Source organism: Neovison vison, chromosome 7 (assembly GCF_020171115.1).
Source record: "Neovison vison isolate M4711 chromosome 7, ASM_NN_V1, whole genome shotgun sequence".
In the NCBI taxonomy this organism is placed as follows: domain Eukaryota; kingdom Metazoa; phylum Chordata; class Mammalia; order Carnivora; family Mustelidae; genus Neogale; species Neogale vison.
Window position 1 is genome coordinate 44606353 of NC_058097.1, and position 11636 is coordinate 44617988.

The window sequence follows — 11636 nt, forward strand, 5'->3', positions numbered from 1 at the left end:
ATGAGGTAGGTGGTCAGCCTGTGGCCTTCTGTGCTGTGGTGTTGTCTGGTGGGTCCCACCTAAGCTGCTTCGAGCTTCGTCGGGCATTCTCTCAGGGTTTTGTTTTGAGATGTAGTTCACCTATGATACAGTTCACCCATTTAGAGTGTGCAGTGCTTCTCTCGGGTTTTTTGTCTGAAAGACTGTCCCTGAAACTGCTCAGGAAACAAGGACACCAAGCAGTCCGGTTGAGTTGCAGGTGCTCAGCTTGGCAGGGCGTTGGATAGGCTGTTACCTCTGTAGCAGTCGGGGTCTGTCTCCCCACCACTACCGCCCCCCCAACCGCCTCTGGGTTGTTTTCACCTTGGGTCACATGTGGTGGTTGTGTGGCTCTGCTCCGTCTTGTCTTGCTGTTAACAGCAGTGCTGCCTCAGACATTTGACAGCCAGGATTGAGTAAATTCTACACCAGAGAACCCTTTTCCTACAGTGTTTTCCTTGGGCCTTCTTGATGATGTGTTGTGTGATCTTTGGCATGTTGTCTAAAGTATCTGCTCCAGGTGCACACCCAGCTGATCCTGGTTAATGTGTTATAGACAGGAGATGCCCCTGTTTTTTCTTAAACTGCTTTATTAAAGTATTCACATACCATAAAATCAGTTGTTTTGAACATACAATCCAGTGAGTTTTAGTACATTTATAGAGTTGTACAACCATCCCCACAACCTAATTTTAGAACATTTCCATCATCCTGAAAAGATCCCTGTGCCCATGTGCAGTTCACACCATCCCCCAACCCCACAGCCCTAGGCAGGCAGTAATCTACTTCCTGTCTCTCTTGATTTCCCTTTTCTGGACATATTAAATGATTCTGTTCATATGAAGTATCCAGATAAGGTACTTTTAAATTGGTGATTTAAAGGATGGTTGCTTTCAAATTAACAGAAAGTTTCTTAAGTTCAGAATACGCTTTTTCTGCTATACTAGTTTCCTGTGGTTTATTGGTGTGTGTGAGAGTTCCTTGAGGTTTTGTTTTTTATTTTTAAGATTTTATTTATTTGACAGAGATCACAGATAGGCAGAGAGGCAGGAGGAGAGAGGGGGAAGCAGGCTTCCCGCTGAGCAGGGAGCCCGACGTGGGGCTTGATCCCAGAACCCTGAGATCATGACCTGAGCTGGAGGCAGAGGCTTAACCCTCTGAGCCACCCAGGCACCCCTTCCTTGAGGTTTTGGCTCAGTACTACAACCCTTTTGTCCATAAATCGATGTTTTGTGGAACATTTGGTTTCATGCCCATTGTTATATTTTAGGAGAAACCAGATTTTGCCTTCTGCTTTCAAAAGTTATCCCCTAGTTAGTGAAGTAAATCTCACAAACATGAAAACAATTAGGAGTAAATGACAGCATATAACCAAGTGCTGGGCCCTGGGGTACTTTTATTTGAGCTGATTATTAAGCACCCTACTCAGATTGGAATGCCCTTGTGGCAGACGACGAGATGGGTGGAGGCCAGGGAAGTAGGGGAGGTAATGTGGACTCATGATCCCAAGAAGAGATAGGGTGGTACTGGGCAGACGGTGAGTCACGTAGTAGTCGGGTCACTCCCTTTTCAGCTTGCTTTCTATCCTTCTGATTCCTCCAGGAGAAAGTCTGTCTTTGGTGCAGATGATATACCTCCAGCACTTGCTTATCTCTACCTTCTTTTTTTATTTTTATTTTTTTTAATTTGACAGAGATCACAAGTAGGCAGAGAGGCAGGCAGAGAGAGAGAGAGGAGGAAGCAGGCTCCCTGCTGAACAGAGAGCCCGATGTGGGGCTCGATCCCAAGACCCTGGGATCATGACCTGAGCCGAAGGCAGAGGCTTTAACCCACTGAGCCACCCAGGTGCCCCTAAGGCGCCTGGGTGGCTCAGTGGATTAAGCCACTGCCTTCGGCTCAGGTTATGATCTCAGGGTCCTGGGATGGAGCCTCTCATCGGACTCTATGCTCAGCGGGGAGCCTGCCTCTCTCTCTCTCTGCCTGCTTGTGCTCGCGCTCGCTCTCTCTCTCTGTCAAATAAATAAATAAAATCTTTAAAAAAAGTGTTAAAAAATAGATTTTTCTTTAATGTTGAAAATACAGCCTCTGCCGTAACAGTGACTTAAAATATCTTAAATACTTTTGAATATCTTTATGTTGTGTTTATTATAATAGAAGTAATGCAGACTTATTGCAAAAGAAATTAATGTCCTAAGAAGTTGGGGTTTTTTTAAAGGTTTTTTTTTTTTTAAGTTTTTTTATTTATTTGTTTGACAGAGATCGCAGGTAGGCAGAGAGAGAGAGAGGAGGAAGCAGGTTCCCTGCTGAGCAGAGAGCCAGATATGGGCCTCGATCCCAGGACCCTGGGACCATGACCCGAGCTGAAGGCAGAGGCTTTAACCCACTGAGCCACCCAGGCGCCCCACGATTTTTTTTTTTTTTTTGACACACAGAGAGACCGTGAGAGAGGGAATACAAGCAGAGGGAGCAGGAGAGGGAGAAGCAGGCTTCCCGCTTTACAGGGAGCCAGCTCTATCCCAGAACCCTGGGATCATGAACTGAGCCAAAGGCAGATGCTTAATGACTGAGCCACCCAGGCACCCCTAATGTCCTAAGAAATTTAAAAAGAAAATCTCACTGTCTAAAATAATCACTTTTAATATTTTGGTGTATGTGCTTCTAGTTTATGTGTGAACATTTCTTTGTGGCTTTGTTTTGGCAAAACATAATTGGTGAAATTATGAGACAGAATTCTACTCCTAGTTTGAAAAAGAAATCTAGCCCAATCATGGGTTTCCTTGTACCTCTGTTTGTTAGGGAGGAGGAAATGCCAGGCCTCTTCTTTGAAGAACACTTAATTTTCACATCTTAGATATTAGGAATGTCGTTCAAAATCTTACTGTGGCACCAAATTATTAAATAATACAAGCTTTCATAATTAATAATTTAGACAGTGGCACATGCCTGTAGTCACAGCTACTTGGGAGGCTGAGACAGGAGGATAATTTGAAGTCTTCTTTAAGAAAAACTATATTTTCTCAAAGGTAGGAACTGAAATTTTTAAAAGTAAAGAGAAAGCTCAAGGAGCACAAATTTTCTATGAGAAAAGCATAATGCAGCAGAATTAATTTCCTTGTATAATAATGGATTAAGGGTTATATAATGACTTGTTTTCAGTAGTGATAATTTATATTAGCCATCTTATACTCTTTAGTGTTTATATAGATTGTCTTGTTTATTTTTTTAAGATTTTATTTATTTATTTGATAGAGAACACAAGCAGGCTGAGCAGCAGGCAGAGAAAGAGGGAGAAGCAGGCTTTCTGCTGAGCAGGGAGCCTGACACGGAACTCAGTCCCAGGACCCCAGAATCAGGACCTGAGGCAAAGGCAGACACTTAACCAATTGAGCCACATAGGCACCCCTAGTTTGTCTTGTTTATTCTTCAAAACAGTTACATGTAGTAGGTGATATTCTTAAACTTTCTTTGCTAATTTTGTAATAAACAGAGGCACTGAGGTATTACTAACCCTCACAGCTTAAAAGCTCATTTTCAGTTGCTAGAAGTCAGACAATAGAGCCTGTATTCTTAATTTCAATAGAATATCACCTCCCTACATTATGCATACCTTTTAAAAACTGTCTGCCTCACTGAGTTAATATTGTTTTCTTTCTTTCTTTTCTTTTTTAGAGATAGATTTATTTATTTATTTATTTATTTTTTAAAGATTTTATTTATTTATTTGACAGAGAGAAATCACAAGTAGGCAGAGAGACAGGCAGAGAGAGAGAGGAGGAAGCAGGCTCCCTGCTGAGCAGAGAGCCCGATGCGGGACTCAATCCCAGGACCCCGAGATCATGACCTGAGCCGAAGGCAGCGGCTTAACCCACTGAGCCACCCAGGCGCCCCTATTTATTTATTTATTTGACAGAGATCACAATAGGCCGAGAGGTCGGCAGAGCGGTAGGGGGTGTGGGGGGTGGGTGGGTGGGAAGCAAGTTCCCCGCTGAGCAGAGAACCCAATGTGGGGCTCGATCCAGGGACCCTGGAATCATGACCTGAGCCAAAGGCAGAGGCTTTAACCCACTGAGCCACCCAGGCGCCCCTATCTCTACCTTCTTAAGAGACAGGAGCTATCTAGGCCATTCAGAGGCAGATGTAGCTGGCTGGAATTTTATAACATTTTTTGGTTTGTTTCCCTTGTACTAGAGTAGGGTCCGATTTGGGGGCTCCTCTTGGAATACTCAGATAAAAGCCTGGAGCAGAGGCGTGCTGTCAGTTGCCTTGGGAGGCAGGAGGGCTAGAGTGAGGAGCTTCTTTATGAGGCTCTTGTGGAAATTTGAGTGTGAAGTGGCTGACCTGGTCAAATAGTGGATAAAGAAGGTTAAGACACATCCTTCAGTGCTAAGTTCCCCCTTGGCGTCTGGTGTGGGTTTTTTGCCTTCGAAGGCCTATTTCTACACTGGATGTTGTGTGTCTTTAATAATCGGGAGCAGGGACAGAAGGAACATGCAACTGAAATAATAGTTAAGTTGGGTGGGTTGGTATCTTTGTTGTTATATGATGTGTTTCTTGCCTGTACAAGGAAGGAGTCACTAAGCCTGGTGGCTGCACTTAAGAAAGGGCTCGCAGAGAAGCTGTGCTGGATCTTGGGTTTCAGGAAAACTGGGGGCCGCCTCCTGTAGGTATGTGCATCTTCTCTGTTGGCAAGATTGCCCTGCCAAGCCAACTGGTCTCTGCTTTGTATTTTAGACTTTTGTCGAGTTCCGAAGAAAGTGGGAAGATGCCGGGCCTCTTTCCCTAGATGGTGGTACAATGTCACTGATGGGTCCTGCCAGCAGTTTGTGTATGGTGGCTGTGACGGGAATAAAAATAATTACATGACCAAAGAGGACTGTCTTGAGAAATGTGCTGGTGTCACAGGTAAGACATTATTCCCTAGAGAAATGGTATAACCTAGAGATAATTTATTAACTGGGATGTGATACCTTTTGCCTTGTGCTCTTTTCTTCCTGGCTGAACTTGGGGGATGTTTTTAAAAAGCAGAAGAAACAGGCACAGTTTGAAGGTCGCCCACACGGTGGTTTCATAGCGGTCTTCTCCCTCTTCTTCCCAGAAAGGAGAGTAGACCACAGGCTGGAGCTGGGGGGAAGGGACATGGCAGCCTTGACTTCTTTCTCCCCCTGCTGAGCGTAAGTCAGACCTAGAAGAGGTGAGTCCTGCAGGCCACTCAGACAGGCTGCCCACCTGCTCCCTGGGCATGTGGGTTATTTTTACTTCTGGGACAAATGACTTGAGCTTACCCAGCCAGCCAAGCTGTGAGTCAAATTAAAACTGGAACATACTTGGGGTACCTGGGTGGTTCAGTCGGTTAAGTGTCTGCTTTCGGCTCGAGTCATGATCCTGGGGTCCTAGGATCCCTGCTCTAGAGATGAGCCTGCATCCTTGCTGGGTTTTATGTCTCCACACACACTGGCTCTAATCTCCCTTGGCTTTCAGTTCTGTGTTCAGAAAGCAGATATGCTTATTAAAGTTGTACACGAAGAGGGGTAAACAGCAGTGGCCTTGGCTGTGGCCTGAGGTTCAAAATGGTGCTCGAGCACACAAGCCCAGAGTGACGGAGCACCTCGAGGAATGTTTTGTTGATCTTTGTGTTGCACTGCCCCGCAGACATTCAATAAGTATTTAGAAAACTGAGGTGGCCGGGTGTTACTTTGGGATCATACAGCCAAGTCCCTCACCTTTTGGGCGGTAACCTTATCAGATGGTGACTGAGGAAAATACTTAACTGTTTTTTTGTTGTTGTTGTCCACTGTGATCCGGTATGGGAGCAGGAATTAAAGGGAAATATTTTTGCTAACGTTTTCTCTTCCTTTTCCATTAAAAGAGTTATCTGTAGCAAACGTGCCTGCCTGTTTTAGCTTCTCCTTACTTTTCAGGAAAATGGTTGAAATTTTAAGAACATAGGCAGTGAACAGTGGGCATTCCAACAGGATGTTTTTACAAAGGGTCACATGTTGTTGTGTTTTGCTGAAGAGGTGGTCGGGGGTCCCAGAGAGCTCCTGTGTGGGCACCCAAGTGTGGCCCCACTGCATGTCTCATGGAAGCTCGCCCACAGGTTTGGGAGCAGGATTGAGTCGCTGGAGTCTTTTACCAGCATATTCTCTCCCAAGCAGGCACTCTCTGTGGGAAGCCAATATCATGAGAATGTCAGTTTATTAATTTATAATGAGAACCAGAACTACCCAGGGGACCCGACACTCACGTCTCTGAGTCGGCTGTACCTTTAGTCCGTGCAGGCAAGCCGCACAGCCAGATTCCCAGAAAATTGCTGGCTGTGCAGAGGGGCGGAGCAAGGGGCACTGAATTTGATACGGATATTCAGTGGCATCAGGTGATGCCGGCCCCGTGCCTCTGCCCTGGGTCTGCTGGGAACCTCTGGGAGGCAGGGGAGCCAGGTCCTGTCCTTCTGGACCCTGCCAGTGCTTCCCTTTTTGTACCTCCTTCGCTGGCTGGCCTGTCCACCCTACCCCATCATTTCATGTGTATGTGAGAGAAAATACACGTAGCTTAAAAGGTGGCATGAAGTATGTTCAGACTACTGCATACCTCACTTTCTTTTTTTTCTTTTTTTGCATACCTCACTTTCTTAATTCATTGGGTGAGTTAATACAGTTAAACAGATTATTTGGCCCTGGAAGCCATTCTGTCTTTTTATTTTTTATTTTTTAATTTTTTGACATATAGAAATCACAATTAGGCAGAGAGGCAGGCAGAGAGAGAGGAGGAAGCAGGCTCTCCGCTGAGCAGAGCCCAATGCGGGGATTGATCGCAGGACCCTGAGATCATGACCTGAGCCGAAGGCAGAGGCTCAACCAACTAAGCCACCCGGGCGCTCCCCAGCATGTCTTTTTAAAGTCATTTCATACATTTTTGCTCTGATTACCAGTGAGGGGTCTTAAAGTTGAGCCCACAGGGGCCATCTTGGTTCCTTATTTCCAAGTTCTTGCAGGCTTGTGGTCCAGCATGTACATCAAAGGGCCCACAGAAAGGAGAAACGGGAGTCTCGGTGAGAGGCACCTGGGACCGTGGCGGCTGAGGGGACTCTGCCTGTTTTGTGTCACAGCGCATTCTTTTTTTTTTTTTAATAAGATTTTATTTATTTGACAGAGCAAGAGATCACAAGTAGGCAGAGAGTCAGACAGAGAGAGAGAGAAGCAGGCTCCCTGCTGAGCAAAGAGCCCGATGCGGGGCTTGATCCCAGGACACTGAGATCATGAGCTGAGCCACCCAGGCGCCCCACCACAGCGCATTCTTGACGTGCACTTTCTCCTTGTGTTTGTCCCCTCGCAGAGAACACCATTGATGAGCTGGCCACCAGAAGGAATGGAGCGGATTCCGCTGTCCCAAGTGGTAGGTTCTTAAAGCAGTCTAGGATAGAATGGCAGGCCATCTGGACCACGGAAGGACATCTGTAATTTGGGAGTCATGTGAGGGTTTCCACCTCCCTGTCTGGGGCTCTGCCTGGGCAGCAGCTTCTTGCTCCTGGTTGGTGTCCTCTCACCAGGGAGTTCATACTCCCCAGCGGATGAGGGGGCCCAGGGGCGCTCTGGGGCTTCTGGCTTGCTCTGCTTCCTCCTGGGGGACAAGGGATTGTGGCTGTTGCTGTTGACTGTGGTTCAGAACCCTTCCGTCTCTCTGGGCTGGCCTGGCCTCAAGTCCCCTGGCCTCTGCCTGCTGTGTTGTCTTCACTGCCCCTCTCTGCCTCATCTTTCTCCTTTGTTCTTGGTTGTCCTTGCTGTCCCCCTCCCCATACCGAGTCCTCTGTCTTCTGCCACCCCCGCCTCCATTCCCAGGGCAGTCCTTGATCTCGAGCTTTGTGTTAGCTTGCTTTGTAGTGCTGACAGCAGCTGCCCTATTCCTCCTTTATGCTTAAAGGACTCTGCATGCATCAGGAGCCTGGGGTGAGTGGTCCAGATGCACTGGCAAGTCCAGCCCAGCTTTCTTGAAGGCCAGTTTCCAGGCAGGCAGTGGGTTCTGCTGGGCAAGACCTGCTGTGGAGGGAGGGAATCTGCCCCTGTCCCATTTGAGGGCAGCACACCCCCGCCCCCCAATTTGGCCATTGGCTCTGCACTGATTGCAGCCTTGACTTTGGTCCTCTGGTTCTGGCACCAGTGCTTAGGTGAGAGTGAGCATTTATTAGGTCAGTGGTTTGCTGGCTTGTTCCAGTCACTCTTGAGTTGTCTTGGGCCAGGAATCCTTTGACTATCCTGACCATTACTTTGCCTGGGTTTAGTCTTTATTCCCAAGCAGGCCTCCAGGGTCATCTAGAACATCAGGCATCGGCATAGTCTCTCTAGTTTCCATCTTGTTGTAGAAGAAAATATCTCCAGGAGGGCGCTCCTCACTGTCAGAGAGTGAACAAGACCATCTTGCTCATCACTCCGAAAATTGTGGCTGGGATGAGTTTCCTTAGTAACCCCTGAGGTGACAGGCAGGCCTCCCCATCCAGCATTCATTGCAGTGTGTATGATAGAGCCTGTGACACCTGGGAGGCGACAGACCTACCCAAGGAGGAGACTTCACTTCTAGGTGCCAGAGTGTCCGTGCTTCCTCAGTGAGCCCTGCTAGTCCCCACCCCAGTCAGGCTGTGTATACTGTGTCCAATCCCAGCCTCCCTGACTTGGATGTTTCTGTTATAGTTTCCAGAAGGCAGGATTCTGATGATCTCTCCAGTGACATTTTTGACTACGAAGGTATAACTTTTTAAAAATACTTGTGTATGGGAAAAACATGTTTTTTTTCTTAGTTGGGAATTGAGACACACTTGAATATTTCCATTAAGGAAGGTGTAGAGCAGAGCTTCCTGACCTCTGCTGGAAGTGGCTGTGGCACACATGTGGGCAGTGAAGCTTGACTTTGGAGAGGCAGTCTGGTGGGCTGGCTCTTCCTCTCCCCAGCTGTGTGGTGGCGGGGAGGGGCCTGCATCTGCCTCCCGAGTATGAAATGAGCTTCTCACAACAGATCTCTTAGGGAGATTAATTAATAAAAATTTAATACATGTGCAGTGCCTAGAACGGTGCCTGACATAGAGTGATCTCCTTACTGATAGAGGAGTTTGGCTGTAAAGAGAAAGATTCCCCCAAAACATGGAGGACTGTCAAGTGGGCCAGACTGGCCCTCTCTGTAATTTACAAGTTCCTTTGGCAGAGAGCTATTTCTGTGTTGGCGGGTAGCAGTGTGACTGTTCAGGAACATTCCAGCTCCGCTTCACATCTGAGCCCTACTAACTCGTACTCTTTGGGTTGTGTTGTTCCCAGAATACTGCACTGCCAAAGCAGTCACTGGGCCTTGCCGCGCATCTTTCCCACGCTGGTACTTTGATGCAGAGAAGAACTCTTGCGACAGCTTCATCTACGGAGGGTGCCGGGGCAATAAAAACAGCTACCTCTCTGAGGAGGAGTGCATGCACCACTGCCTTGGTGAGCCTGCCTGATTCCTAAATGCAAGAGACAGTGGTGTGTGGACGAGGCCCTTGAGAGGACATGTCCCTGTCCCTAAAAGAAGACCTCAGCAGTGCTGCCATTTGGACGCTACCATTCTCTGGCTCCCTTGTGGGGAAGAGATAGGCTTTGGGCCCAGCTGTTGCACAGATGTGTCCTAGGTCCCCACCAGGATAGTAAAGCCTCAGAACCTCAAAAGAGCTGGAAGAAATCCCTCCAGAGCCTCCTGTGAACCCCTGGTTGGTGGCAGCTCTGGAGGGCAGGAGGACCGTGAGCTGACCTTGGCATTATGTATTCTTTTCCAGGCAAGCAGTTGTACCCTTTCCTCCCCCGTGGCTCTAAAGGTAAGAGGCCTCCAGCCTTCTTCCACCTGCCTGCCCTAAGCTCAGCTGTGTTTTTGCAGGCTCCTGTTGTCTCTGACACATAATCCTTCACTGTAAACCCCTTTTGAGTTGAAAGCCCTGTTTTTGCATGAGAATGGTCAGGCAGCTTGAAACATACGGTGGATGTTTGTCCGGGCAGGTATTATAATAAATGGGGTGGCGGAGCTGGAGGAAGGCAGTCTCCACCCGGGCAGCCCCGGGGTATGACAGGAGGACAAGTCCTACTGTTGGGCTTATGCCTTCTGCTGCACACAGGCCTCAGGCTGTCTCTAGGTTTGGAGGGAACTTAGCTGCTGAGGGGTGTGCTGAGTTGCTCGTGGGTGACAGGAAGTTGGAGAGCCCTTACTGTGTGTGGGCCGAGCGAGGCAGGGCCAGTGCTGTTGTCCCCAAGCAGGCTGGTCTGACAAGACCCCAGGCCGCCTCTCGCTTTTGTTTCTGATTTGCCTGAGTCATGGATGATGGTGTTTGCACAAGGACCGGCCACACTGGTTTGGCCTCTTTACACCTGTTTTCCTGTTCAGGAGCCCAGACCTGGCCTGCATGTCTGCTCTGTTCTAGACGAGCGAAGCTGGAATCTGGGTTGCCAGGCACGGGGCAGAAAGCAGCCCAGCCATGGAGGGTTGCGGGTGGAGAAGGAACGGCCCTTGTCCATTCGGTAGCCACACGGCTTCGTGTGGGAGAGGGAGCCAGAGCACTGGCACAGCAGGCCACATTCTTAGCTGCAGCCCCACCTGAAGGAAGGCATCTTAGCTGATGCCTATACAAGCTGTGCTGTGTGAACACAAACCTTGGTGTTTTACATTTACACACAAGCCAGAGGTATGTGCTTTTTACATCCTGATACCCATTTGGAGGATTTGGATTCCTGCACGATTTTTCTCCGAGGTGGAAGTACAGAGTGGAAGTGGGATTTTTTTGTTCAGAAAGAGAGAACACACACAGCCACTGGGTACACATAGCACGCGGCACCTCCTTTTCTCAGTAACCTCCTCCTCAGGTCTGTAGACTCCCTGAGGACTCCTCAGGCCTGTAGACTCCCTGAGGACTCCTCAGGCAGGCGGTGTCCTTCCTCCAGTCCCTCCGGGGCTGGGGTCCAGGGAGGTCTGGCACAACAGCTGCTGGTCCTTGCCCTGAGCCCGCGTGCACGAATCCTGCTGCCCCCCGTGTGGCTGCGCGCTGGCTGTGCTTCTCCTTGCCCTTCTGGTTCTGAAGCCTTTCTCTGCTCCCCAGTGGTGGTCCTGGTGGGGCTCTTCGTGATGGTCCTGATCGTCTTGCTGGGCGCCTCTGTGGTCTGCCTGATCCGGGTGGCCCGGAGGAACCAGGAGCGCACCCTCCGCACCGTCTGGAGCACTGGGGATGACAAGGAGCACCTGGTGAAGAACACCTACGTCCTGTGAAGGCCCTGCCAGCAAGAGGCTGCCCTTCCTTGGGCCTCCCTGCGGATGGCGAAAACCTGGGGAGGGAGGGGAGACAAGTGTAGCGTGTGTGTATGTGCTTTTTAAAATAGAGTGATTGGTTTGTGCTTTTACGATCATTAGGGCTTTGGGTCTGTTTGTTACTCCAGAAGGTGAGGGGGCTTTTCTCCTGGCTGGGTCTGCTTTGAGAACCTTCTTGGAGGACGGCTCTGCCTCACACTGCACGTGGTCTGGCCCCAGGCCAGAGTCGGCTGCTCTTCACTTTAGTTTTCTGCTCCAGGTCTTAGTTTTCTGGCATTACATGGAATCCTATAGTGTCCTTTCCCACCGCAAAAGTA

General features: G+C 48.8%; 1 protein-coding gene across 1 annotated transcript in view; it reads left to right on the forward strand.

The window, feature by feature from the left end:
- Positions 1-11417, forward strand: part of SPINT2 (serine peptidase inhibitor, Kunitz type 2) — a 31050-nt gene extending 19633 nt beyond the window's left edge. Inside the window, exons 2-7 of the mRNA XM_044256533.1 lie at positions 4750-4920; positions 7351-7410; positions 8700-8753; positions 9318-9479; positions 9806-9844; positions 11114-11417. Of these exons, the coding sequence (XP_044112468.1) occupies positions 4750-4920; positions 7351-7410; positions 8700-8753; positions 9318-9479; positions 9806-9844; positions 11114-11280 (653 nt within the window). The 3' untranslated portion in view covers positions 11281-11417. The remainder of the gene's footprint in view (positions 1-4749; positions 4921-7350; positions 7411-8699; positions 8754-9317; positions 9480-9805; positions 9845-11113) is intronic.
- Positions 11418-11636: the final 219 nt, after the last annotated feature.